This window comes from Cavia porcellus, unplaced genomic scaffold, assembly GCF_034190915.1.
Source record: "Cavia porcellus strain 051 isolate PalLab524CR breed Dunkin Hartley unplaced genomic scaffold, mCavPor4.1 scaffold_19, whole genome shotgun sequence".
NCBI classification, from domain to species: domain Eukaryota; kingdom Metazoa; phylum Chordata; class Mammalia; order Rodentia; family Caviidae; genus Cavia; species Cavia porcellus.
The window spans coordinates 66,472,867-66,500,027 of NW_026947502.1; the positions used below are offsets into that span (position 1 = coordinate 66,472,867).

Here is a 27,161-nt window from a genome sequence, read left to right on the forward strand (position 1 = left end):
TTTTTTTTTTAAACATAGAGCAGCATTTAGATGGCCCTAGCTCTGGTATTTTTGTCCAATCCAGAAGCATCTACCAGTAAGCTGGAGCCCACTGCTGGGTGTCAAGAGACTCTGTAGGAACTTGTGGCCCAGCAGCAAGAGAGTGTATAGGTTGTTTGTCATTGAGTTCACCGGATACTCCAGTGTTAAGTGTGCAGTTTCATGTTTAGAGTTTAACAGCAATACTTAGATTTATTTGGGGACACCTGACTTTTGACTCAGCAAAATATGATATCCTGAATGGATGGCCCAGGATTTGTGGACCCTTGAATTTGAGCTCTGTCACATCTGTTCCTTGTCTTCTCCTCAGCGTAAGCCAGGAGGAAATAATCCTGAGCATCTGTAGCTAACTTAATGTCGTGTGGGTTTCTCCCCTCCCCAGTTTCACTCTCATCAGCTGTTTCACATCTTTGTGGTTGCTGGAGCTTTCGTCCACTTCCACGGCGTCTCAAACCTGCAGGAATTCCGTTTCATGATCGGTGGAGGCTGCACTGAAGAGGATGCACTGTGATATCTACAGGTAGCCAGGGATTGTGACCCTGAACTGGGCCCGCGGCGGCGGCGGCGGCGGCGGCGGCAGCGGCAGTGATGGCAGCGGCGGCAGCAGCAGGGACAGCAGCAGCAGGACTCCCTACTGGCCGCTGATGGCAGTGTCAGAGGAGCCCCAAAACTTTGACAGCCTCATGGGCTTTGTGGCAGCCCAGGGGCTCCATATGGTACACGACTGAGAAGAGAAAAACAAAAATAAATCATACCTCAAAGGATGGAGTGCATCACTTTGGAGAAAAGGAGAAGCGACCCCTACCCTGACTTATTCTTGGGATCTGTCCATTGAGGGTTCTGCAAAACCCTTGGCAAACTGTCTTCTGATCCATACCGTATTTATTTATAGAAGATGGAGAACCGTTTAGCTGGTTGTTCTTTTTTTTCTCTCCTAAACAACAGTACAAACCAATTTAGGTGAACATTTATATCCATTTAAGGGGCGGGAGTGTGATTTTTAGATGTTCTTTTAAGGAGAACAAAGAAATTAATGTAAATAAGATTTCTAACTTACTGTTTAAATAAAAATTTATATAAATGTTTAAAACATAGGGGTAGGGGAGGGAGACTTTTTGTATAGAATGAAACATGCAAGTACCACACACTGTTTCAATTTTGCACAAAGTATGACTGGAGGAAGGTCAGGCGCAGCCCCAGAACGTAGTGTTTGGTGCACCACGGTGCCTTCCAAAGGCTGACACACACACCTTGGTCCCTAGGATGGCAGAGGCTGTAGTCCCTGTCCAGTGTTCACACGGTGTCTCCGAGCCTTTGGGGATTCCAGGGCAGAGTTGCAGAGAAGCGGTGCATGTTTCCTCAGTGGAGTAGGTGAGGGCTGTGGTTAAAGTGTTGTTTCAGAGTGTCTGGTAGGCTTACAGGGACCCTCTCTAAGCTACTTAGTCCTGTCATTAGTGCTGGAAAAGAGCAGTGGAAACATGGAGAAACTCTGGGGACTCACCTGATCACTTCCTGACACTGATAACTTGGTGGTGGCACATATGTGACTAGAGAGGTAGGAACAGTTTTCCATATCCTGGCTGTGGAGCTCTGGACCACCCTGTAAATTTCTACTAAGAATCACTGCCCTGACTGCCTTCTTCCTTCTGGAACTGAAAAGTGTCTTTCCCTTACATGGTAGTTCCTGGCACAGCCCAGCCACAGCTGAGATTCTGACTTGTATGTGCTCCTCATAAGGTCACTTTGCCTATGGTGGAGGGGAGAGCCCAGTCTTTGGACAAGGAAAGATAAGTGTCACCTCTCGTGCGGTGTCTTGGTCAGCCTTTGACGGCACCTCTGCTCTCCTTGCAGGATCAAGTCCGAATTCCCTAGGCCCCAGAGCACCTCGGCCCCATTGCGCCTCACCGGGCAGGGATAGCATGAGAGACTAAAAGGAAACCGGATGTCACTACTGGCTAGTCTGCTAGGACCCTTAAGTCCGTGGTTTTGAATTGCTACTAGAAGTGAAAAATGATTGCTCTTGTCTTGGGGCCACCTCGTTGATGTGTCAGGGACAGTGGTGGGAGCAGAATCTGGCTTGTAGAATCCTGATCCTGGCTCCTTGGTGAGCGCCCAGAATAGCACTGGAGTGTCAGGTTACTGCCTCCCACTTGAGCGGGTTGTGTTACAGTGTTGGGCGAGGCCGGAGGCTTGGTGTCCGCAGAGGAGTGTTAGGGGAGAGGGCAAGTTGTCTGAACGTAGAGTTTTCTGCTCCTCCTGCCCTTCAGATCTTCAGCCATAGCGGGGGTGAAGACCTCAATGTAGAACCTGGGGAGAATTTAGGGAGTATTTTGGTTCTGGCTAAGGTCACTGCCATAGGCAGACCAGACCGAGCAGAAGTGAAGAGCAGTTTTAACCCCTTGAGCAAACAGTCTGGCAGGGCAGTGGCCACAGTGAAGCGGGGGAGCTCTCACTAGTTTCCTGAGAACAACAGCACATATCTGAAGCCAGATTTGCTCTTTGGTCACACTTTGGGGTACAGGGTGTGAGGTGCAGCCCTGTAATAACACCCACAGAAATGACAGTCTTTGGGCCCTGTCACCCCACACCCCAAAGCAGGAAGAATCTGGTTCAACAGCACAAACCCTTAGGGAACATGAAACCAATACCACCAGTGTGTAATCCAGTAAACTCCCCTTCTCCAGTTGTGTGTGTGTGTGTGTGGGTGCGTGTGCCTGTTTCTGTCTGTCTCTCTGCAGCTCACTACAACAGCCTCAATGTGCACTTGACCTTACGGTGCCGCTGAGAATCTCACCAGGTTGGTGCCTGAATGCCTTACTCAGCAGCCGGAGGCGCGCTTGCTCTGTGCAGATTTTTAATTTCCTTTTTAGCCCGGCTGGTTAGGACCTCCACAGCTCCATTCTTCCACCATTAAATAGTGGCCTTCTCAGTATTCTCCCCCTCCCTTGCCCTTTATAAATTGCTAAAGCCACAAAGCACATTTCGGGGAATCATAGAAAGCTGGGGTACTAGAACGGCATCTGTGTGAGAGTTCCATTCACCATGGGATTTCCCTACTTGCTGTATTCTCGATTTCTCTAATAAAAAGAGCCAAATGGAATATGAACTTTCGTTGTGCTTTTATTGCCTTTTTCAGCTTTCCTCCCTGTAACTTCCGCCACGTCCTTGCAACCCTAATCTAGGTAGTAGTTTAAGAAGTTTTCAGAACTTCCCATTCTGAATGCACAAATCACCCTGCTCATTGTCCTCAGTGCTGAACCAGGTTTAGGATGGAAAGGAGAGCTAACTCTTGGGGATAATTCTTCTTTTACTAAAATTTATAAAAATAAAATGTAGGAGTTGAGAGTATGCCTCAGAGGAAAGACTGCTAACCTAGCATGTGTGAAGTCCTGAGTTCCATCCCCAGTGCTGGAAAAATTAAGATTTTAACAAGAACCTAATGCAATGAAATGCCTTAAGCCAAGTCATGTTAGAGAACCAGTTGGTTACTCACTTGTAATCTATTCACAGTGTTACTTTCATTTGATAGTGAAAATGTGTCTGATGCTAGTGGTACAGTTTTATTGGAGAAATGTAAAAAGCATTTAAAGAGAAAACTGCTTCCCCTCTCCTTGATTTTATGGTTTTGATGACGTGGTCAAACTTCTGCTCTGTCTTTTGAGACGGTTTCACTGTGTTGCTGAGGTTGGCCTTGAACTCATGTTGGAACCATGCTGGCCTCAACCTTGGAGTGATCCTTTTGCCTCAGCCATACCTGGCTATAGTCTTATGTATATGGACCTTAATTTGGGGGAGTCTGTTCACCTGATCTTTTCTGTATCATTTAATGTGAGGAAATCTCAATTCTTTTGCCTTCAGTAAGTGCAGTTTTTTCTAGGGAATTTGCAGCACTCGGTTGTGTCTGCATTCTCATTTGTAAGTACAGATACAACTCCAAGGTCTCATGTGTTACCTGAGTGTAGGACACTGGACTACATTCCGCTCTAGGCAAGAAGCCAAGATCCACAGGTAACTAACCCACTTTGGGCTTTTCCTGATGTCTTGCCAACAGCTGGCTGTATGTCCTCAGTGATGTCCATGGATATTTTAGAGGAGGATGCATTTAAAATTTGACTTTATAGAATGCTGGGCGTTAGGTGTCTTAAGTGGAGTCTCTGGACAGTGCTGCTTTAAAGTTACCCAGAAACGGCATCCTCAAGTCCCTTGCTTCAGTTATGTATGCTGCATGTTGTCCTTCCTCGCCCGTCACTGCCCGTCACTCGTGTCCCGAATAAGGTACTGATCTTTTCTGCTTGATGCTTTAGGTGAAAAGGCTAGTCGGGCTCTCGTGGCTGCCACCTAGGGCAGTGTGGAACCCATGCAGCCTCTTGCCACTGTGTCCCACCACCCCATCTTCTCCGCTAGCCTAGGAAGGAGGAGAGGTAGATGCACGCCCCAGTTCTGCCGTTTGTCACGTAACATAGGCGAGAAGTCATTTGCTTTCCTGGCTGCAGTGTCTTCACTTTCTAACAACTAAAAGGCTAACTGTATTTTTTGCATCCTTCACTGACAGGCTGTGGTCCCTACAGGGAACGATTCTCAGCTTTGTCCTGCCCGGCTGCCGTTTCTGCCAAGGCCCTGCTCTGACTCCTTTTTTAGTGTTTGCCACCCCTCTTGTACTTTTCTGACTTTAAGCAATGTCCATTCCTTTGTCCTGCTGAACTGAAACAGCATCACAAAGTGGTTCCTGAAAGCACTTCTAATTCAAACACAAATTTGTTAAGTGGATTTAGTAGCTCTGAGTCTCTGGTTCTGAGGAAGGAGGGTCTGATGTCATCCCTGAGCTCGTGGTCATCCAATTGTACAACACTGCCAAGAAAATGTCAAAATTCTGTGTCCCATTTATTAAGTGACAGGTTCCAACTTCTGCTCCTCCACAGTCAGTGTGAGCTAGACTGCCACCTGCTGTCCTTCCTGTTACAAGTAGAAAGGAAGATGCACGCTGACCTCCGGGGGTAGCCCTTTATGAGAGTATCTGTTCTCTGGTTTTAGAAATGGTTTTCCTCCCATTGATCACAAAGGAGTTCCTGGGTCTCGGCCTCTGTCAAATGCGGCGGGACCCTGAGGAAGCATGCAAGCTTGGCATGCTTGCCTTTGCACTGTCTCTGGAAGAGCCTCTTCCACTGCAGGGTCAGAGCAGTTTAGTTTGTTCAAAACCGCTTTTCCTGGTTGGGGTGAGGGGAGAAACTTTACAAAGGACAGCGGTGGACCACCCTAGAAGATGCAAAGAGGCGGCCTCTGAGTGAGCATTTGAGACCAAATGCCGTTGGAGGTGAGAATGTTTATTAATGCCAAAGATAGACAGTGTGCCACAGCGAGAAGCGCCTGGAGTAGGAGCCAGGACGCACCCTTCCCTGGCCATCAGACAAAGCAGCACTGTAGCTGAGCAGCTGGAGAAAGGGCTCCCCACAGCTTCCTAGCCCACCTAGGCGGCCACCTTTGACCTTCACCTAGTATTCCAGGCCATAATGTCTTTGTCTCCACCTCCACAAAACAAGGTACTGTAATAGTAATAATGTGTTTTGTGTTTACTGTATGCCAGGCAGTTCTAGGCACGTTATACAAATATATTACATTCAGTCTTCACAATAATCTTGCAGTAATTCCAAGGTAGTTTTCAACTCTAAGCTTCTGTTGCTTCATCTCTAAAATGGGGCAAGCCATGGGAAAGGCTCTGGAGGGGTGTGAGGATTAAATGAGCTGATATTTAACATGCTAATGCATGTTAATTCCTGTTACATGTGAATTTCTCCTACTTTGGATTTCTTCAGCCATATATGGGGATGAATCCCTCCCTCTCAAATGACAGTAAGGTGAACACCTATGATGTAAGGCACTTTCAAATAGTAGAGTAGATGTGTTTGACAGAGTTAGCCCATGGTAGTGGGAAATCAGGGTGGTACTTCTGGTGTGGTGGCTGGGCCTGGAGAGGGGAGAAGAGTTCCTGAAGGTCCCCCACAGGTCACACAGTTCATGGGCTGGGCTGCCTCAGTGCAAAGATTGGAGCACCCTGGAATGTTTACACAGTTCTGTCCTTTTTCACTCACAGTGGAGTCTGCTATCTCTTGGGATCCAGGCCGAAGGGAGGGAGACCCAGAAGTTGGGACTGTAGGAGAGGGGTGTGTGTGTGGTCTCCAGATACCACTGCCTTCCCTGTGCACTCTACATGTTGAAATGTTCCTCAAAGTTCTGGCTGGTGAAAGCGCTCATAGCACCCTGCATCATGTTGCCAGGAAGGACGGCTTGCCTCCACCTTGGCTTGGTGGCTGCTCTCCGGCACCTCCGTTGGGTACACTGTGGCCCCAGGTCCTAGCTGTACAGATCCACCTTTTTGTTGGATGAAAATTTACCTTTAAGCTAGACTTTGTAACACTTTAGGCTGTTTGGCAGTAACAATCTGGATGTAATGCCTCTTTCTATTCTGTCCTGTTCTTGTTCTTTCCTTTATTATTTACTCCCTCGATTCTGCCTCAGTCTCACTCCGCACACACATGCACACGCACTGGCTTCCCTCCTCGGCTTTAGTCCGGGCATATTTTCACCCAGTCTCCTTTGCTCTTAACTTCATTTTCCTTTTCTGTACTTCTACATGCTTGGGTGCTGTTTCAGACCAGCCTGGTTCAGTAGTGACAGCTCACTCTCCTCTGATGGGTTCTGAACTGGAGAAAGGTGAATTGTTTCGTCTTGGTTGGTGTTGAGCTTGTGCAGACTCCTAGAGAAGAGAGGGAAGACCTGGAGGATGCCTGTGGAGATTCGTGGTAAATGGCAGCTTGGAGGGTCTTTGGGGCATGACTTCTGGGACATTGATTTTTTGTTCCTTCTCACAGTCTTCCTCTTGACAGCTCATGAGAAGGGCACTCGCTGGCCCCTCCAGCAGGGACCATTCATTCAGCATTGAGATGAGGTTTGGGCTTGGGAGCCAGGCTGGCAGTAGTGAGCCAGCTCCCCATCAGCTGCTGACTTTCCAGAGTGTCTCTGGAAGAAGCCCCTTCCACAGCAGGGTCAGAATGGGCTGCCCGGCTGCAGAAGCTAAGGCAGAAGCATGCAGGTACCCAGAGGCAACAGGAGCAGGAGGAACGAGGCTGAGATGTCAGAGGCGCCACCACAGTCCTGGGCATTCTCCTGCAAACCAGAGAGGGGCGAGAGGTGCCACCCATAGTGGAGGTCCCCCTCCACCCAAGGGGTGATCTCTGGGGGCCAGCAGCCTGGGAGGCAGGGCAGGTTCCATCTTCCCTAGACTTCCCAGGGAAGGACATAGCCCGGGCCACACGTAGCCTGGGCCAGGCTTGAGCTCACTGCCTGCTTCAGCCTTGGAGAGTTTATGGGGGCTTCCTCTCAGAATGGAAGTCCTCAACTCCAAGAGCATCTCGAAGACAAATTATTTGTGGCACCCATGCTCAGTAAAGACAACTGTGCATAAAATCTCCAGCTCAGGGCCCGATGCCATGGACACCAGGGGCCCAATAAATGTTAGTCTCTACATTAATTCTTTCTTCCCATATGCATGGATTGTTAGTGGTAAGGGTGGCAGGAATGGGGACAATATGGGGAACTGTGTTTTAATTCTCCTTGGATTCTGGTTGACATATTTAATGGCTTGGAGGCTCTGATGTGTCTTTCCAATACCACTTCTGACTACACATGTGAGGAGTGTCCTTATACCAACCAATTCACCAGCTCGGTGTCTGGAAGGTCAATGTTGACACAGTCTGCCTGGAATTAGCATCAGACCCCACAAGTTGAAAGGCTCTGTTTCATGTATGGTCCCCACCCCAAGCATGATCGCAAGTGCTGGGCCTTCAGTACTTCTGACAGACTGGCCATAAGTCAAGGGTTCTGTGCCCAAACTTGAGGACTTGTTAGAAGAGCTCACGGAACTCGGGGAGAGAACTTTACTTACTAGGAGCACTTTAAAAGGGACACAACTGTGCATAGATTGCTGTGTCCTTTGCAGGCATACTGCCCTCTCAATGCATGGATTTGGACCCCTTTCGCAACTTGGGACCTCTCTGAACCCTGTTGCTTAAGGGGTTATGAGGATTCATGACTGATCGAGTCAGGGGCTCCCTGATGCTGAACTCCAGCTCCAGCTCCCCTCGCATCCCCAGAAGTCAGGGGCTGGGGCTGAAAGTGCCAACCCTCTCCTCACACCTTTGTCTTTCAGGCCATCAGCCCCCACCCTGACACTACCAGGGGCCCCCATTCATCTTATTGGCATACAACAACCTAAATTTGCTCTCTTCATTCCAAGGATCTTAAAGCAGGGGTCAAGACTTAGGGACCAGGACCAACTATAACAGAAGATGTTCCTCTCACCTGTACCACCCAGGAATTCCCAAGGGTTTCAGAAACTCCGTGCCAGGAGTACAGAGACTATGAAGCTGTATCGCCACGTCACACAACACAGACATGAATGTGTGTATGTGTTTCTTGGGGAGGTGTACACTGGCCTAGAGAATTTGGGGATGAAGACCAGACCCCACTTCTCAGCCCACCCAACTCCGCACCTCGGGGTGGAAGGCGTGGCAGGAATCTGGTCGCCGGCGGGGCTTCTGGGAGCGCATCCTATCGCACTTGACGGAGGTGTTATGTACAGAGCTCACAGTCAAGGTCCACCACTCTGGACCCCAGCTGACTCTGGAGACCGGGACTGGATGGACCCACCCCTGACAGTCGCAGCTGCTTTGCCAGCAACTTCAGGGTCAGGAGACAGCTCCTTAGGGGATCAGAGGGGCGAGTGGAGAACAGAGAGGGTGTTCTGTGGGGAAGGGTAGGTGAGGGAGGCTGGCCTCTGCCTTGAAGAAGGAGCCTCCTACCAAGGGCAGCAGCCTCCCCCCTTGGGGGACAGTAAGGATATATTTGACTTCTGTTGCCTCTTGCAGGACTGGTGGGAAGGCACTGCAGTCACAGGTAGGGTCTGTCACCAACAGGAGGAGGTTGCTGCTGGGAATCTGTTGCATCACAAACATCCTGCAGCAAAGACAGTGGTGTTGTGAACTGTTTCGTGGCAAGCGTGGCAGCTATGAGAAGGGCTCTAGGGAGAAAAATTCCCGAGACTTGTGTGGGGAGCTAGGGTAGCAGAGGAGGGACAGAGCACGAGGAAGGTAAGATCCAGGATCAGCTCTGGCTAAAGGTTCTCATCTTATTGCTTTCTTTTACCATCAGCCTTCACAATTGCATTTCTCCTCTCCTAGCCGATTAGGGAGGATGATGGTGGAGATGTTATTAACCGCAGCAATAGGGATGCGTGGCTGCCCTTGCTTTGGAAGGCTCAGTGTCAGTCATGGCCACATGGTGGCACTGTGGTCCTGCACACAGCTCAGTGCTGGAATGCGGGGTTGGTTGTGGCTGCGAAGTGCCAGACCTGGCTGTTACGCAACAGCTCCAGTTGTCGCTTAGCATTTCCTGTGGGATGGGTGGCATTTTGGGCACACACATATGTGTACACACACATATATATGCCTTTGTTTAACCTTCGCAGCGCACGTGAGGCTGATACTGTAGATGGCAAAAGCCGTGCTGGCAGAGGTGAGGTAATTTGCTGAAGGTTACACAGCTGTTGCAGGACAGAACCAGTGGTCAACTGTGTCCACCCAAAAGCCCTTGCCCTGCACCATCCCACTCCCTGTGTCCTCCCACAAGCGTTAGAGATAAGTGTACAGCTGACACTTGTCCCAAGAAAGCAGTTTCAGTCTGGCTGGGGCACTTGGAGGAGGCTGGAATAGAACTCCTTGGGTGGGAGTGGAGGGCGGGGGGCTGAGGTTTGGGGGCAGAAGGGGGCAGGGGCCTGATGGGCGATGTCACTGCCGCGGAGCTGCTGGGGGACCAGGTGGGTGGAGGGGTTTCTCCACGGTTTGACAGTGCCAGGAAGCCAGATCTAGGGTCCTCTCCCAGCCCTGTGCACCACTGAGGGTCCCTGGAGACTTTCACACTCAGCTCAGCTCAAGACAGAGTCTGGGAAGGCCTGCGTAGCTTCTTTTTCAGATCTGTGGCGTAGAGCCTGTGTGGCCTTCAAGACAACCTGCTCCAGTAAGGGAGACAAACCTGCAGGAGTCCTGGAGAGAGGTGTGGGGCCTCTGGCTGGGCATGACTCATTGGGGACTTCTGTCCCTAATAATCTGCTTCACCTGACTGCTTTGCCTTGACCTGAGTTTCCCACACAGAGCCAGGTAGGGGAGGGAGCCCCCAGGAGCAGGACCTTTCCCTTGCAGTGGCATCCTTCCCTTCTCCCACCACAGGTATTCCTGAGGATGGGCGACAGGCCCTTGTCTACATAGTGGTCTTGCCCCTTGGCTGGGGACAGGCAGAGAGGCTCCGGGACCTTACTTCTGGCAGGTCCCACATGCAATGACCCCGTTGGTCTCCTGGATGGCGGTCTGGTGTACGAACACGGGGTACTCAGTGTCGCAGGGGTGCAGCAGGTCCTGCTTCTTGTGCTTGTGGGCTGCGTGGACAGAGCATACTCATGAGGAAGGGCACCATGCTATTCCTGCTGTTGTCAGCTGGCCTCTGGGATGTGCCACATGACCCCTTCCCCATCAGGTCCACTGCAGACACCCCGAGTAAGATTTCTCAGGATGGGATGGGGATGGGGTGGGGTGGGCAGAGTAACTGAGGCAGCCTGGGTGTCGGTCTGGAGTTCAGGTGTGTGTCAGAGCCGTGCTGGCTCCTGACCTTGGGGAAACCACTGCTTCTTCTTGGGCGCCTGTGTCATTGTAAACTGGGGTCGGCACATGTCCCCTCTCAAAGATTCGTTCTAGCACAGGTACCCTGAGGGCCTGGGAGGGGAGAGTAGAGGAGATAAGGATGGCTCGGTGGGAGTGTTAGCTCCTCTGTCCTTTAACCTGACCTTGTTTGTGGACAGCTTGTGTCATCCCTACAAATAGCTAGAATTGCTATCCAAGTGCTGCTCAGCGTGGCCGTGTGGCTACCTTGAAGCCAGGGTGAGTCCTTTCTACTGAGAAGCGACAGTGCTGAGCCTTGGCTGCTGGCCCAGGAGTGCAGGGTAAGGGGTCTCAGTGCCCAAGGTTGCCTGAGCCCACAGACAAAGCTCCCAGGCTTTGTGCTGTGGGCTGCTAGTGAGGTCAATGTGATGGCCCTTAGTCCAGCAAGACAAGGGCAGGGGTGGAGTCTACAAAGCATGGGAGAGTTGGAAGCCCTTCTGGGGAGCACCTGCTGGTCCCTGCCGGGGTCACAGATGGGCACAGGTGGAACAGGCCAGCCCAAGATCACAGGGCTGGGCACTGTGGTCCCACTTCCCCAGAGCAGGGCACACACTCTTTGGCCGTCACTCCCAGATGCGAAATGGGCAGGACAGCAGCCTAGCGCCATGTTAACCACTTGGGAGCAAAGGGTCCAGTGTGACTCTGCTGTCCTAAGGGCTCAACAAGAGTTAGTGGGAGACCTGCGGGCTTCCTGTGTTCCCAGGCACACAGACAGCCCTACAGACTGCGAGGCCGAGAGGAGAGGCCAGTGTGCAGGGTCAGTGAAGTCTTCACAGCTTAGCAGGGGTTCATTCTGGCCAAGCTGACCACCAAGGGCTCTGCTCCGAGGACAGGCACTTGGGTAGAAGTCTCAGGCTCTAGCTCTTCTCCCAAGTGTGCCTGTGAGAGGTGACTCAGGGCTGGGACTCTCTCTCCAAACCCCCCCGGCCACTTTGGTGGGTGAGTGCAACTCAGCAGTGATGCTGGTCACAGCCGAAACAATAGAATGGAGTGGCTTCCTCAAGGTCACAGCAAGACTTCTGTTCCTGGCTGAGGCCTCAGACGCCTAGAAGCTCCAAGGGGTCAGCTGCCCCAAAGAAGTAATTTTGGAGCAAGCAGACATGGGGGACCATCCTCAGCTTGACAGAAGACATGGGACTTGTGTGCCCAGCTTGTGATCAGGCCTTGTGTTTCTGGAGAGAGTGAGAGGAGACCTGGAGGAGTGACCTGCTCCTGGTAGACTCTGACACACGGTTCCTGGCTGCTGTCAGCAACAGCAGGTGACTCTGAGCAGAGTGGGCCTGTCAGGACTATGATTTCCAAAAGCACCTGGACACTTGGCAGAGGATGGACCAAGTGAGCTGAGGATCCTAGGCCGTTGCCTTAATCAAAGACAATACGCCCCAGGGTACAGGGGGAAAGCAAGAGAGGAGCAATCGGAGAGAGGGCGGACCTGGGATGGTGTCTTATCAGGAAGCCAAACACAGAAAGAGATGGGGGACAGGTGAGGAACTGCCCAGACAATGGAGAAGTTGCAGAACTGGGTGGAAAGGTTCTGTTAACAAGGGTGGTTGAATGAACTGGACTGAAGCACGGTGGCCCAGTGTGGTCTCAGGAGCTCTACAGTACCAGGAAGTGACAGTGCCTCTTGGCATTTCCGGGCCAGGCATCCTCACCCCAGGGCTGTGTTTCTGTGGCTGGGATGAAGCTATTTTCTTGTCAAGACCTTGTCACCATGTCACTGCCTTTAAGGGACTCTGTCCTCAGACACGAGGCAGTGGATTGTCATCCTCAGATGTTCTTGGTGACCACTGCCTTGATCTAGACCCCTGCTGGAGGCTGTGGGACACTGTTCTGGAGGTTTGGCATCAGTTTTTTCCCTAAGGTATGACCTAGTGGCTGCCAACTTGCACTTAACCACATTTTCTCCTGGATCCCCACGTGCTCTAACCCAAGGAGATGGCTGGATTTCTTATCTTCTCTGGGGCGGGGCTGTGCTTGTTTGGGATGGGATCTGGGCTCCTCTCTGTCCCCAAACAATGTCTCTGAGTCAAGGGAGTCTCCAGAAGAAGAAATATCAGCCCTTCTTGAGCTCATTTCTGGGATGCAGAGTTGAGGGCAGGTCCTTTGCAGCTCGCTAACATAACTGTTATGTTATGCCATAACATGGCCAGTATAGTGCTCCTCAGATAATGCTACTTACAGTGATGGAAGACAGTTTTGGCTGCCAAGAATATGAGCCCAGCACATGGTGGACACGGCACAGGATGGGCATGATGTCACAGGAAAGCAGGATGGCACAGGATGGTGATGATGTCACATGGAGTCATGGTGTCCCAAGGTGATAAGGTGTCACACAGAGAGGTGAGAGAGCCAGGGTGAATGATGGTAGTGAGAGAAGGCCACGCAGGATGAAATTATTACAGCAAACACCTCAAGCCCGCATTCCACAATACCCTACCCAGGGGAAAGCTTTCCCGGATGTGCAGTCTAAGCACTCACCGTCTGCTCCTGTGTTGTGCCAGGAGCCCCAGGCACTCCATTCCAGCAGGAACCTGCCAGACACAGAACTGAGTCTCAGACACTCATACGTCCACCCCATCTGGGTCCCCTGGGTCTCAGTCTCTCCATTTCCTCTCCTCTAAAACACCCCACTCCTGCCTGAGGGCTCTGAGTGACACAGGTCCTCCTAGGAGTAGTGGGCAAGAAGGAGGGAGGAAGAACTGTTCCCAGGGCCCCGCCCTCCTTCCCTGGGACCTGGAGCAGAGGTCTCAGGCACCCTCCTGCTCCGAGGACCCCTTCACACTCCACACCAGCATGGCATCCTCCTTCCGTTTCCCCCTCAGCCCCCACTTACAGCAAGAGCTCCTTCACCAGCCACCGGGTTGCTGTCAGGAAGGCTGAGATGGGCTGGGGTGGAGAGAGCAGGGCACATATTTTGAACGGGCCCAAGGGCTAAGTGGTCTTTTCACCACCACCCTTATGCCAGATAGGGAGCAGCAAGGCTACCTCCTGACTGCTGCTCCCTCCCCCTGAAGAGGAGCGTCCTAGCTGGGCCATCTGGACAATGTGTTCGGATGTCAGACACATCGGAGGGTTAGGCACACCGCTCATATTCTGGTCCTGGTGGCCCCCGGTGATAGGGCCCCTGATGATCTGTGTGTAGCCCTGGGAGAGGAGGCTTGGGACAGTCAGTTCTCTCTCCCTGAGGCTCTGTTGCCTCAGGGCTAGGCTGAGCGTCAGGGGTCGGGTAGAAATGGACAGAATCAAGAGTGGCCCTGGGCCCTGAGACTGGGTGAGAAAGGGCCAGTACCTTTCCAAAGTGCAGGGAGAAGGATGTGCACCTGGCGGGGGAAAGGGCTGGGTGACACTCACGCTGACCAGGGGCTGGGCAGAACTGTGGTGATGATCCGGGGGTTTGCACATGGCCTGGTAGTCGTACATGGTCACCCTAAAAACCAGAGACAGCATGTCAGAGGCCACACCTGCTGCTACCCACAGACAGGGTCACAAGCAGGACCCCACATTCACTAGATCCAAGAGGATGCCTGAATTAGGACAGCAGGCCAGAGACAGGGCCAACTGAAAGTGGGACCCTACACTTTGGAACTGAGCTTAGAGAAACTGAGCAGTGTATGTCTTGCTTGTTGCTGGCTGGTTTTCCAGGGACTGAGGCGGAGCTACGGGTTCCCCAGGGCTGTCCTCCAGGCATGCTCCTCGTTTTTCATGTCAAGTCCCAGCTTTCCAGCTTTCCAGGAAAGCTGCGTTGGGGGCTTTGTGGTGATTTGACTGTAGGTTTTTGAGGTCACAGGTCCGCTAGGGCCATGTCACAGCAGCTCTGTCTGTGTAGACCACAGAGAGGCGAGTACCACTTACCGGCTAAACGCCCCCATGCTGAGCAGCTGGGTCACCAGAGCACCATCCACCTCCCCGAGAAATCTTCCCGTCTGTCGGAGAGGAAGAGAGAGCCAGCAGGTGAAGACTTCGGAACCTGAACTCAGACGTGAGTGTCACAGGCGTGCTCTGTAGATGCCATCTGTCCACGCAACCTGAGAGGAACCCACGCTCCCTGTGCTTACAGCCCCCTGCGTGTGGTTCTCCCCCCGAGAACTTTTCACTGTGGCTGTAACCTGGTGGCTGGCCATGAAATCACCTAGAGGCTGCAATCAGACTTTTATATGGCACAAAATTCCTTAGGACAATGTAACACGAATTGTTTGCAGTAGAGTGAAGGAAGTGTTTGTAAGCCTTGATGTGTTGTACATGCTGCGTGCCCATGTGTGTGCACGTGCGCATGTGTGCTTGTCTGTACACATTGGCGTCCTTATTATGCAGCCAAAGAGCGCAGGGAGCTTGACACACTTGGGTTTGATCACACTTCTCATTATTTCCAAAACATTAAAATAAATGGGTTTTTCTCCCTTTCCTGCTTTCCATTCCTCCTTTAACAACCTAATCAACAGACATGTAGGGGGTGCCTAGCGGCCTCTGCCAGGAGCAAAACCTGCCACTCTTGTCCAAGCTGGCTCAGACCCAGCTTGGACTGGTCTCCCGAACTGCCTCCCCCACAGGCTGGTCCGGCCCCTTGATTCCACAGTTTCTCAGCGGGACAGGATGGATCTGGGGTCTTTGGTGTCAGATGCAGATATGACATAGGTTGTTTTAAAGATTAGGCATAATATGAGAAGCTGGAGGCCCATGGTAAATGGCGGTCATTATTACAGGATGCCCGTGTCCAGCTGCACTGCTCTCCCTGCCTTCACCACCCTTTCTCAACTCTCAACCAAGAACTTTCCATCTGAGAAATCTTCCTGTCCTGAATACTCCAGTCAGAAATCTCCCTACTTCCTCCGCGCTCTGAGAAGCGCGTGTTCGCGTCCCTTTAGCCCTGCTGCCTCTTTGCCTGACCACATGTTTCACTGTCTTATGCCTCCACTGGACTGAAAGCTCTTGAGGAGAGGGACTGCCTCTTACTCTTCTCTGAATTCCCCAGAGTCCCTGGACAGACCCATAGAATTTGGGCTGGGCAGGCAGCTCAGAGTCCAAGTCGGTGGTCATGGCAAACTCACTGCTTTGGTGAGAGGAGACCTCCATGTGCTGTGACTTCAATTGCAGGTCAAGGTGAAGATCAGGTCCACAGAAGGAAGGACAAAGAGGGTTGAGCAGGGGCTGGGGATTTAGCTCAGCAGCATAAACACCTGCCTCGCAAGCACGCAGTCGTGAGTTCGATCTCCGGTACCAATTAAAAAAAAAAAAAAAAAGAAGGTCGAGCAGGGTAGGACCCTCATGTAAGCAGCGTCCCTGGTCTGTGGACTCTGCTCCCTGACAGTGCACTGTGAGAGACCTAAACAATGGCATACATTATAGCTTCCAATAAAGAGAAATGCCCCCCTGGCAGAGGGACAGATTGCTGTGGATCTGCCATGTGTTGTCTGGGAATCCCCACTTGGGACCTTCCCTGGGCAGCTAAGTGGACGGTGGTGACTCTTAAGAAACAGGAAACAGATTAATTTCAGGCAAAGGTCAGCCAGAGTGCAGGGCTCCTGGACACAAGATCAATAATCAGAGATGTTTCTTCCAAAGAAGAGATAATGGTACTGTTTTGGGTAGAAACCTGGTGACATTCTGCATTCTGTGCCACATTCTAGGCAAATGGGTCCTGCAACCTCCAGATAGACCCAGTGTTGGAATCTGGGATAAAGTCAGGGAATGTCACTTTCCAAATCAATCAGTCAGTCAGTCAACCAAGAAAATACAACCTTTTAATCCTATAGTATGTCTTTCTTGGAAATATCTCACTTATGAAATTAAAAGATACAAGACACCAAGACACCAAGAGTGTATGTCAAGATACAAGACACCAAGAGTGTATGGCAAAACTGTAATCTCAAAAACTACAAATTAAAGGCAAAAGTAAAGAGGAGAAAACCAAGAATTTGAACCAAAGAGGTAGTCAGATGTGTCTGAGTTTTGCTTTTTTTTGCCTGAATGCCCAGACCTCCAAAAACTAATGTTTAGCATTTTTATTCACAAGACACTTGCGCACTAGGAGAGTATGATAGAAAGAATGAATGAAACGGACCATCAAGAGCTCAGAGCAGTTTGGATGGCACCTTCTCCGTAACAATGTAACTAGCAACTGGAGCTTTAATGTCGGGTGGTGCGGCCCATGGGCCCAACTGTTCTGATTAGGAGGTCTCACAGGGACCAGCCTCACTGCAGGGGCAGCGGACCGGAGAGCAGACAACAGGCAGGGGTCAAGGGCACTGGAGGGAAGGACAGAAGAGCAGGTGGGAAGGTGAGACCTTCCATATCCTGCTATCCTTCAAGGTACAGCCCAAAGTCTGAGAGAATGGGTCTCCCTCGTCCCTGCACTCTGGATAAGCCCCCTCAGCGGGCTCACCCTTTGCTAGTCCAGGGACCTGGAGAGGGTAGACCACCTCTGGCCCCCAGAATCACACACTGATGGCTCCATATATTTGTTGAAGGAATGTGTGAGGGAATAAATGGCTGACCTGAGCCTTCGGCTTCCTAGAACAAGTCAGCAGATGGAGACCATGCCCTGACGAGGCTGTCCGATTTCTCACAGGCCTGTCCCAGGCTTTATTCACAAACAACCCTGTTCTCAGGGATTGCTTCTGAGAAGGGTCCTGAGAGTAGTCAAGTGCATCTTGGACACTGGGAAAATGCGTCTTCTTCTCAAAATAAAACACTTCAAATTTCCTAGAGTATGTTACTCAGCAGAAAGGGTTCACTCTCTCCCCTTCTTTTAATAAGGCAGGCTAACAGCAGGAGCGCTGTGCGCATTGCTAATGTAAAGGTAAAAGACTGCATTTCCCAGAAGCCTTTGCACTTCGGACTGGCCAATGAAACGTAAGCCGAGTAACAGAAAAGGATTCCCGGAAATAGGTTTAAACCCCTGGACACCGCTGGAGGCGCTGCTACCTTTCTGCTGCCCGCTCCCTGTCTGGGGAGGTGTGTAGAAGGCAGGAAACCCCTTAGCTATGTTGTTTTCTTGAATGTGATGATACCTGGTGATTTCAGAAAGCAGTTCAGGCCTGGGCTGCCCCAGCCATTCTTCAGTAGTAAACTCAATCTGTAGTTTGTTTAAACCACTGTAGTGGGGATTCCATTACTGGCAGGGCAACACAATTCCTAGCAGACACAGTTTCTTGTGACTTCTGTCAGAGTGAATGAATCAGTGGCTCAGATCAAAGCTGAGGTCCAAGCTTAGGCTGTAGGAACCTCGTCTATTCAGGACAACCAGGCACCCCAGCCCAGCACTGCAGAGAGGTCGGCAGCCCTGTGGCCCCTTGCACGGGATAATCTATGCATTACTAAGGGTCCTTGGGCTGACAGAACTTGGCAGGGCCAAAAGGGACAGGGGCTCCCTGAGTCTGACAGGGAGTCTGGGAGGAGGTCAGGGCCTGAGAATTGCCACCCAGGAGCATGAAGCAGGAAGCAGATGGGTTCCAGGCAGCAGTGAACTCAAAACTAATTATATTCCTGCTGGTTGGGTGATTACCCTGTTGGGTAATCCGTATGCCTGGTGAGGCTGCAGCTGCAAAGGCCTTGACCCCCGGGAGAAAGGGCACCCTCAACTGTGGTGACAATGGAGCTACAGAGCCTCATCACCTCTGCTGTGCCCATCTGCCCAGCTAAGTGATGTGAAGAAGGTACAGGGAGCCCTGTCCCTTCCAGGACCCACTCAGGGTGTGGGGAACAAAGTCTGTTGGTTCTCCACATGCAAAGTGTCCTCCACAAAGTCCTGCCACAGCATCACCTCATCACTGATGGCCTCAGGTTCTTCTCTGAAAGTGGGGACAAATACTTTCTTAAAGGGTGGGCAGGTTTCACCACATATGAAACTCCATTTCCTTTAGTTTCTTCCTCCTGAGGCTTGTGAGTGCCTTTAGCCACGTGGGAATGGTGGTGGTTGCTGGGAAGACTTGGAAAGGGTGTGGAGTCCATACCAGCTCTACAGTGGGCACCCAGAGCTGCCTCTGTGGGGATGGGACCTGGCTAGATTTCCTTCCTGGGAAGGGACGTTTGGAAAGCTGGGAAGGCAGAAGGGGAGCTGAAGTGGGACCCAGGGGAGCCGGAGACACGAACAACAGGCCGACTGCAAGATGGGAATGAAGAGGGGAGCAGAAGCTCAGGACCAGACATCTGTGATGATAAGGGGCAGAAGGGAGGGCAGTGCTGAGGCTGGCATTGGGTTTTCTGGGCTTTGCTGTTTGGCAGGGACTGTTTTGAAGTTCCACGGGTAAGTGCTGTCCAGAGGCAAATTACAGGAACCGGAGTAGGAGGGCCAGAGTGACAGAGCCACTGGCAGTCTCCTGGCCCCACACTCTGCAGGCCCCCATCACTCTCTAGGTCTTTTTCTAGTTCTTTATTAAAAGAATGAGCCCAGTGCTGGAAGAGGTCAGGTAAGGCCCAGTGTCTGATCAGCAGGTCTCGGGTACTTCCAGGACCAGGAGAAAGCTGCCAGCCACTTCCATGGGTGGGCTCCTTGCAGGGTATGGGGGCTTCAGGTGAAGAAGGGCAGGGCAGGACTTTGAGGAGGACACTTTGCATGTGGAGAAGCAACAGACTTTGTTCCCCACACCCTGAGTGGGTCCTGGAAGGGACAGGGCTCCCTGAACCTTCTTCACATCACTTAGCTGGGCAGATGGGCACAGCCAGCTGAGGTATATCCAAACCCAGCCACTGGCGGGAAGACTTAAGCAATGGTTCCAACATTCTGTTGTGTACCAGATCACCTGGAGGTGTCATTTAAACACAGGCTTCCAGGGCATTCTAGAGTTTTTGATTCCTTAGGACTGAGGTGAACCTTGAGACATGTGTGATGCTGATGCTCTGTCAAGGTCCCAGGGCTGAGGCGGGAGAGGTGAGGAATGAGTTGAGGAGGGCCAAGCTGGATGGCTCTTGATGGCCCGGTGAGTGTCTGGAGAAAGTGGCAGGTTGTGTAGGTGGAGGAGTGTGTGGTGGGCAGATCCAAATGGCTCACAGTGACCCCAGGCTCCGGGTAGCCGAGCCCTCCCGTAACCCCCTCTGTGGGAGTGTAGGTTATGCTTGCCAACTGACATCTAGCAGAGAGAATTTGGTAAGGTCATAGAGCATTGCTTCTGAGATCAGGCTTTAAAAGACTATGCCTTCCTCTGGCCTGTGCTCTCTGGCTCATTCATGGCTTGGCGTTCATGCTGGTGTAGGAGGCTGCCCTGTGTGGGAGCCAGTGTGATAGGGAGCTGAGGTGCTTCCTCACTGCTTTCCTCTAGCTATCACGAGAGAGCTGGAAAGCTCATCCTTTCCCAGACAGCCTCAGGCTGATTGTAGCCAGATAAGAGACCCTAACCCTGAGGCATTCGGGGTCCAGAAACAGCCACACCCACACACATCCTAAGATTGTCTTTAGCATTAATCCTGGGGCACTCTGCTGCAGAACAATAGGTAACTGCTATTGAACCGGGTAAGTTTTTAAAAGAAAAAGCAAACCTGGATGGATGGACAGATGGGCCAGCAGCTGAGAGAGCACATTAGCACCGGGCTTTCTACCCCGCTGTTCTCCACTCTGCTTCCAGTCACACACTCCTGACTACCAGGTCTCACACCAAGGCCAGGTCGCTTCCCGCACAGGGTCTGCTTTGCGCCAGGGATCTTGCCAAGTGGCACCTCTGACCTGGTGCTTCTTATAACCCAGCTCAGTTAATGAGAGAAGAGCATCCAGAGTGAAGAAAGGAACTCAGCCCTGTCAGGATGCTACCACTGCGGAGTCTCGAGCCTAACTCCGGGACCAGGATTCCTGGGTCCTTGTTTCTGGCACCATTAGTCCTAATTTTGTGAAATTCAGCCCAGTGCAATGAAGTGAATGAGCTGCTCTGAGCGGTGACAGAGTGACCCAGGGAGGATAACTACCCAGGGGACTGGAAATTGCAGCCTGCTACACCCTTCAGACCAAAGTCACCAGCAAACTCTACCCTACAAATGCTCTCTTATAAAAGCCAGAGGACTCCCAGCTTGGTCTTCTCAGCATGGCGTCTTTTCTAGACCCTTCCTTTCCCTCTCCATTGCTGCTCTTCAGTTATATTTTTAGGTTCAAATTCTGGCTTTCCTGTAGCTGTGAGTTTTGGGGTTAATCACAAAACCTCACACAACCTATTTTTTCCCCTTTGGTGTAAAATGAGACTGATGTCATCACAGCAGATGACAGCAGAAAGGGGAAGGAGAACCAAGCACAAGGAGGCCATGTAATGCGCACCCTTCCTGTGCTCCATTTCACAGAGGGCTTGGGGTGTGGGAAGACAGCACGATGGCTGGGGAAGTCGTAGCACACAAGCTAAGCTAACACTTTATAAAACACAGACCTCTGAAAAACTATGTGTCGGTGGTTGTTCCCATGACACTACCATCCATGAAGATGTGCTCTGAATAGGATGAAGTACCCCAGTGGGTGATGCTGTGGGATTTTCCAGTGCAGCGGTGGCCCTTGTCCTTGCCCGTTTCCCTTGAGGGGGGGTCCCAGGCCAGGGCAGGCTCCTCTGGGCCTGGCTCCCTGCAAGGGTGTCTCGGTCATCTGGAACAGAGGTTCCTGAATCTGGGACAATGAAGAATTATGTGGGCCCCTGATTTAAGAATTGTTTTTTTAGTTTTCAATGGTTATCAAAAATAAAAAGATTAATAAATTGTATGGCACATGAAAACACTATGAAATTTGGACTTTAGTGTCTGGAGCAATGCTGTGCTCCCTCTTTGTGTATTGCCTGTGGCGGCTGAGCAGAGCTCGGAGCAGAGACTCAGCCTAAACCCTAATCCGTGCTTTCAGTCCTTTTCTTTGCAGCACAGCTGGTCACCTCTGCTTGGACGTGGCTCCTCTTTCTTCGTCTAGGCACCCTTCCACCTGTCCAAGCATCCTTGCTTGCTCTGACACTCCTTAGCCCAGGGTCTATCTCCAGGCCCCCGAAAGCTAAGACTGCAAGAGACAAGGACTGCTGGCTCAGTTACCCAGGCAGCAGAAAGCAGAGCCTGCGTGACTGTGGCAGCAGGTCACCCCTGAGCTTCCCCCTAACCACAGGTTTCAACTCTTGACATCAACATTTTTCCACCAGAGCACCTGAGAAAGACTAAGATGGACAGGTGGCATGACTGGGGAAGAGCAAAGTGGCCCAAAACGAAAGGCAACGGAGGGCAAGCAGATGCAGGTGCGCAGGGGACCACAGCTATCAATGAGTTGTTGGGGTCCCACAAGTCATCGTGGTCGGCAGCCCAGCCCCACTCCTGGTGCGCCATCTGTGAACTCTCTACTCATCTTGCTGTATGTGTAGTGGGCCATTTAGAAACCAGCCTCACGGTGTCCGCCTCCACCGTCCTTCATGCCCTTCTCCCCAGCCACCGTCTTTCCAGTCTCCTGATGCTCTGGCTCTAGTTCCTGCCGTTGCCTCTTTGGACTCTAACGCCATTCAAGCCAGGTCAGACTGCTGCTGTGTTGGGGGCACAGGGAACCTGAGACTTCAGGTGACCTCAAGCCTTCACGTGCTCCAGCCCCTTGGTTTTTGACAGGAGGAAGCTGAGACACAAGTAATGGAAGTTGCTTGCCCAGGTCTTACATACAATTTGTGGCGCAGCCACACTGAACCATTCTGTGTCCTTCCACTGAAACTCAGCCTGGCTGGGGATATAGCTCAGAGGCACGGCCCCTGCCTGGCAAATGCAAAGTCATGAGTCTGAGCCCTGGTACCCGCCCCCCCCCATCAGTCTGGAGGGCACATAGATGCCTTGAGCTTGTTTCAAGGAAATCATATGGGTGACAATATTCAGGTTTGATTTAAAGACTTCTTTTATACTTCTTGACTAATTGCCTTTAGGGTCTAATTTCTGGCCCAGCAAGTATAAAAACAGTAAAATTCTCTTGCTTTTCTGGGCACATGCTGGGCCCAGAGAGGTCACCTGCCCAAAGGAAAAGAAGGACTCACATGGCTGATACTGGAGAGAAAGGATTGTTCCACTCCTCGTTCCCCGCCTAGCATACCGAGGGCAGGGTGTGGAGGCTGGAAGAGGTTTTTCCACTAGGATGTCCAGGAAGGAAAGGAGCACAGGGTAGGCGAGACCCAGGGCTTCTGAGCCCCATCATAGAAAGGGGTGCAAGGAGGGAGGGGTGAGACAGCATCAGGTGCTTAGGACTCTAGAAGGAGGCCCCTCAAGGCCAGGCCAGCTCAGGACAGAGTGCAGTGCAGTGCGGTCCGGCAGCCTCGAGCTACACTGTTCCTGTGTGTGGGGTGGATGCCTCTCCTCCAGCCAAGGGCGGAGTCAGATTAGTTACAGATGACATAGAGCTATAACAGTCTCTTCACTCAAGCAGAAAAGAACTCATATTTTGTCACCTTGGTGTGTGGAGGTCCCGACTCTTCCTCTCTCCCCAGTGGCTTACCTCTTGTAGCCTCTCCGAGATCAGAATGAAACCATTGTTGTCTATGACGAAGCAGTCCAGATCCTGGGGAGAGGTCCAGAGAGGAGACTATGACTAAGCATGCAACCATAGGCCCCGATCTGCCCCTGATCCTCCGTTTGGGAAGGAGGCCTTGATGTGGTGGCAAAGGCCCCCTTGGAGCTCAGGGCTGCAAGGCACTGGAGCAGAGGGTGCTGGCTCACGGAGGGAACATAGGTTGAGGGTGCACAGCCCCCGCCTCTGCCTGGCTCACACAGGGAGAACTTACACTGTCCTCGCAGCTCTGCGGGCACTGCCCATCCTCAGTGTTGCACTGGAGAAAGAAGAGAGTGGTGAGTGGAGCACAGCATACGTGCGCGCTGCATCCCTGGGGCAAACGTGCACGCGTGCATGTGTGTGTAGTGCGTTACATGTGTGAACCTGGTGTGTATGGATATGTGGTATGGACAGTGGTACCCTTGTGGTGTCTTCAGGAGTCTGTGCTTGTGTGCATCTCTGTGTGTGTAGTATACAGTGTGTATAGTATACATGTGGTGTGTGTGTTATATCTGAGGATCCATGTGTGCTGTGTATGGTGTGTGTGAGCACTGTGTGTGGCGTGTGTGTTTTACAGTGTATATGCTGGTGTGTGGGTATATTGTAGTGTATTCCCAATATTGAATACTGTAATTCCTTCCAATATTGTAATCCTTTATCTTGTCCCCCTCATGGTCCAGCAAGTTTATATTTGTAGTTCCACTGGAATGTTATTGGAATCCTGGTAGGTTAATTCAATCTACCACCTCCAAAGCCACCCACAGTGAGAATAAGGACTCTAGGACATACTTAAAGTTAAGGGCAACCAAGGGGTCCTGAGTCCGATCCAGGTGAGGATACACGGAACAAAGACCTTGGTCTCAGGCCTCCCTCGGCATTTATTATCTCATGAAGAAGGCAGCCATGAGTGGCAGTGAGGAAGGTGGGAATCGTGAGCAGGTGAGCTGAGCTGGCCAGGTGGAGAGCACCCCTGCCACATGCAGAAAGACGGGTCTGCATAACTCAATTAGGGAAGCATTTGAAACGCTTCAGGAAGCCAACAGTTGCTTCTGTTTCTGACATGTAAACTTGTGCCCTGAGAAGTCATAGCCTTTTACCTTGAGGCTGAACCCAGTTGACATTCCTGGAGCTATTTAGCTCTGCCATCCTGCTGTGCTTAACCCTTCATAGGAGTTACAGTGTGAGGAAACAGGAAGATGTCGGCTGGCTTCAAGGATTGCATATCAGTATCTCACCAGCCTTATCTGGATTGTTTGGAGCCAATTGAGGGAGAAGGAAGCAGCACAGCCAGCTCTGCACACATCAGTACAGGAAGGCTCTGCACTGGAGGGGAGTCCCCAGGTTGCCTCCTAGGTGTGGGGTGTATGTGAGTGTGCTTGTGGCAGGCATGTGGCATACGGGTTTGGGCTCTAGGAAGCAGCCGGCTGGGCTCTTCTAAGGAGGCCGCGGCCCCTGCAGCCTGAGGACCTCCCATGCCCAGGGAAGGAGGAAGCCTGCAGCACTGCTGGGAGCCTTGCAGGAGACTGTCAGAGGCTGTCACGAGGTGGGGGTGACCCAGGGTCTCAGGCGTCTCCATCTGTCCTCCTCCTTCCCTCATCCTGTAGCTCTGCAAACATCCCCAGGCAAGGAGGTGGCAGCAAATGACTGGGGAGGGGAGGAGCAGAGGTGGCAGCTTTGGCTTGGAGGAGGTGAGAGGGGCACTGAGGAGAGGGGAGTTCCAGGACCAGGTCTAGGGCCTGGGGGACTAAAAGAGCAGGGGAACTAGACAGGGTGGCAGGCATGGCTGGGTTCTCAAGAGCCAGTCAGCAGCCAGGCCTGGGCACTGGTGGTGGACAGGGTGAGGTGGCTCCTTGCTCTGGAGCGGGCAGGGTACCAGTGGCTCTGGGGCAGCACTAGGAATGTGGTGCAGGCCAGGCCTGAAGGGAATGCATATCCTGCCCTTTGGCACTGGGCTGGTGGGGCAAAAGCTCAGGGTTGGTGCCAATGGGGACCAGAACAGAGGCCTGGCCTGTGTGGCTGGGGGAGCCACACTGGGACAGGGGAGGGCAGATCTGTGAGAGCATCTCGGTGGCTCCTGAGGGGCGATGGGGGGTGACAGGCAGCACCTGCCTGGCACAGAGAGCAGGTCACACCCTTTACTCCCGTCCTAGCCCAGCACCCTCACCCACCTGCTGTGTTGCTGCCCAGAACTGGCGCTGGAGGAATTCTACCTTCATCTGGATGCCCACTGCTGCTGGGAGGCAGGAGAGGGGGGACAAGGCCAGGCGTTTGGGGGGAGGGGACAGTGGGAGGGAGCAGACAGTGAGAGAGAAAAATAGCACCGAGTTAAAGGAGGAGGCGCATGAGCAGGCACTGGGGGAGAGAGTGCCCGGGCAGCAGGAATGGGGGGAGGCTGAGTCAGACCAGAATATGAATCTTGAGGCTCCCGGGGAGTGAGAGGACTGAGGGGAGACAGGGGGAGCCAGGTGCTTGCTTTACCTTCCCCACGGGGACAACCATGCCAGAAAATGTGAGAGAAACACACACAGAGAAAGAGAGAGACACAGACAGACAGACAGAGATGCTAGGGGTTCTGAGTCCTGAGCACAACTGGCACAGATTCATCCTAGGGTCTCTGGGAGCTCCAGGCACCTGCACGGGGCAGCCCATCACCCCTCCCCACAAATGGAGGAATGCAAGGTCACGCGGCCCGTGTGTGTAGCTGAGGCTGGGCCACTGTGAGTTGGGTGCCTGAGGGCTCAGTCTTGCTGGAAAACCTATTCCACAGCGTTCTGCTTAGTGTCTTCCTCTCTCCTTGCTGGAAATCACGATCCGGTTCTCCGAGTTTTGCAGGCAGTTTCTGGGCACCTTGGATGCCAGCAGTGCACAATGTCACTCCTTTGATGTCCGTGCTTACCTGGGCCATCCCTGCCTCTTTGATTCCCAAATAGGCTTGGAGAACCCAAGCAGGTGCTCATAGGCCAAGAGAAATCTGGGACAAAGAGCTCCAGGAAAACTTGGGTCCAAAGAATAGGAAGAAAAGGCAGGTTATATTGAATAGAAAAAGAATTTTAAAAGTAGGCCAACTTCTTAGTGTCTGGTATAATCATATGAAGAACGTGTTGGGTGATGCGTCAGACATTTTACTATTATTATTCAGGCTTTATAAGCTGAGGACGGGGTTCTGTAGAGCTTACATGGTGTATTCACAGTGCCCAGCTAGTAAACAGCAGAAGCAGACTCTAACCTTGTCTCTCTGTCTCTAAGGTATAAGAGCCTGAGTTCTCTACGGGGCACCTGGACCAGCGTCCTGGCAGCTGGGAAGAGGCTGCAGATGGGCAGCCACTCTGGGCCTTCTTCCACTCTGGGCTTCAGTTTTCTCATCTATAAAGTGCATACAGGTTTGGGTTTTCAACCATTATGCCGAATGCAGAGGAGATTCTGAAGTCACCTCAGGGACCCTCAGAAGATTTCCTGTTGCCGTCAGTCCTGAGTACCTAGGCCCTGGGGAGCCCGGCCACAACACACTGCAGCCCTAAGATGACCCAGAGATTCAGAATCGCATCTTTTCCCCCTTTGACCTGAAGTAAGCCTAGAGAAATTATAGAGGGGGAGGGGAAAAGGAAAAAAGAGGGAGGAGAAGAGACAGACAGACAGGGCAGAGCTGCAGGGCTTGGTTTTCCAGAGCTATGATCTTTGAACATATTTGCTCAGTGGTGAAGTGCGTCACGGCTGCAGTTAGAAGGGCAGAATGAGCGGCACTGCGGATGCCCCAGGGGGATGTGGGATGATCCGTTAGTCCTGGTGGCAGCTTTGAATTTCAGACTTTGGTGGGCATCAGAATCACCTGGATGGTGGTTAAGACCCTGCTCCGGGGTCGCTGGCCCTGGGGTTGGGGTAGGGCCTGTGGATTTGCATTTCTA

General features: G+C 52.0%; 2 protein-coding genes across 16 annotated transcripts in view; one reads left to right on the top strand and one right to left on the bottom strand.

The window, feature by feature from the left end:
• Positions 1 to 3,145, top strand: part of Adipor2 (adiponectin receptor 2) — a 79,879-nt gene extending 76,734 nt beyond the window's left edge. For all 7 annotated transcript variants that reach the window (XM_063231333.1, XM_003463711.5, XM_005000926.4 and 4 more), the window contains one exon: positions 422 to 3,145. In XM_063231333.1, coding sequence (XP_063087403.1) covers positions 422 to 550 — 129 coding nt within the window. In that variant the 3' untranslated portion in view covers positions 551 to 3,145. The remainder of the gene's footprint in view (positions 1 to 421) is intronic.
• Positions 3,146 to 5,339: 2,194 nt separating this feature from the next.
• Cacna2d4 (calcium voltage-gated channel auxiliary subunit alpha2delta 4) overlaps positions 5,340 to 27,161 on the bottom strand; it is a 100,523-nt gene continuing 78,701 nt past the window's right edge. For 4 of the 9 annotated variants that reach the window (XM_063231330.1, XM_063231331.1, XM_063231325.1 and 1 more), the window contains 12 exons: positions 25,428 to 25,492; positions 23,492 to 23,536; positions 23,206 to 23,268; positions 14,658 to 14,728; positions 14,157 to 14,232; positions 13,639 to 13,691; positions 13,284 to 13,336; positions 12,985 to 13,005; positions 10,405 to 10,522; positions 8,931 to 9,048; positions 8,586 to 8,663; positions 5,340 to 7,200 (listed from right to left, as the gene is read on the bottom strand). In XM_063231330.1, coding sequence (XP_063087400.1) covers positions 7,108 to 7,200; positions 8,586 to 8,663; positions 8,931 to 9,048; positions 10,405 to 10,522; positions 12,985 to 13,005; positions 13,284 to 13,336; positions 13,639 to 13,691; positions 14,157 to 14,232; positions 14,658 to 14,728; positions 23,206 to 23,268; positions 23,492 to 23,536; positions 25,428 to 25,492 — 854 coding nt within the window. In that variant the 3' untranslated portion in view covers positions 5,340 to 7,107. The remainder of the gene's footprint in view (positions 7,201 to 8,585; positions 8,664 to 8,930; positions 9,049 to 10,404; positions 10,523 to 12,984; positions 13,006 to 13,283; positions 13,337 to 13,638; positions 13,692 to 14,156; positions 14,233 to 14,657; positions 14,729 to 23,205; positions 23,269 to 23,491; positions 23,537 to 25,427; positions 25,493 to 27,161) is intronic. The other 5 variants (XM_063231332.1, XM_063231327.1, XM_063231326.1 and 2 more) reach the window with 3 other exon arrangements.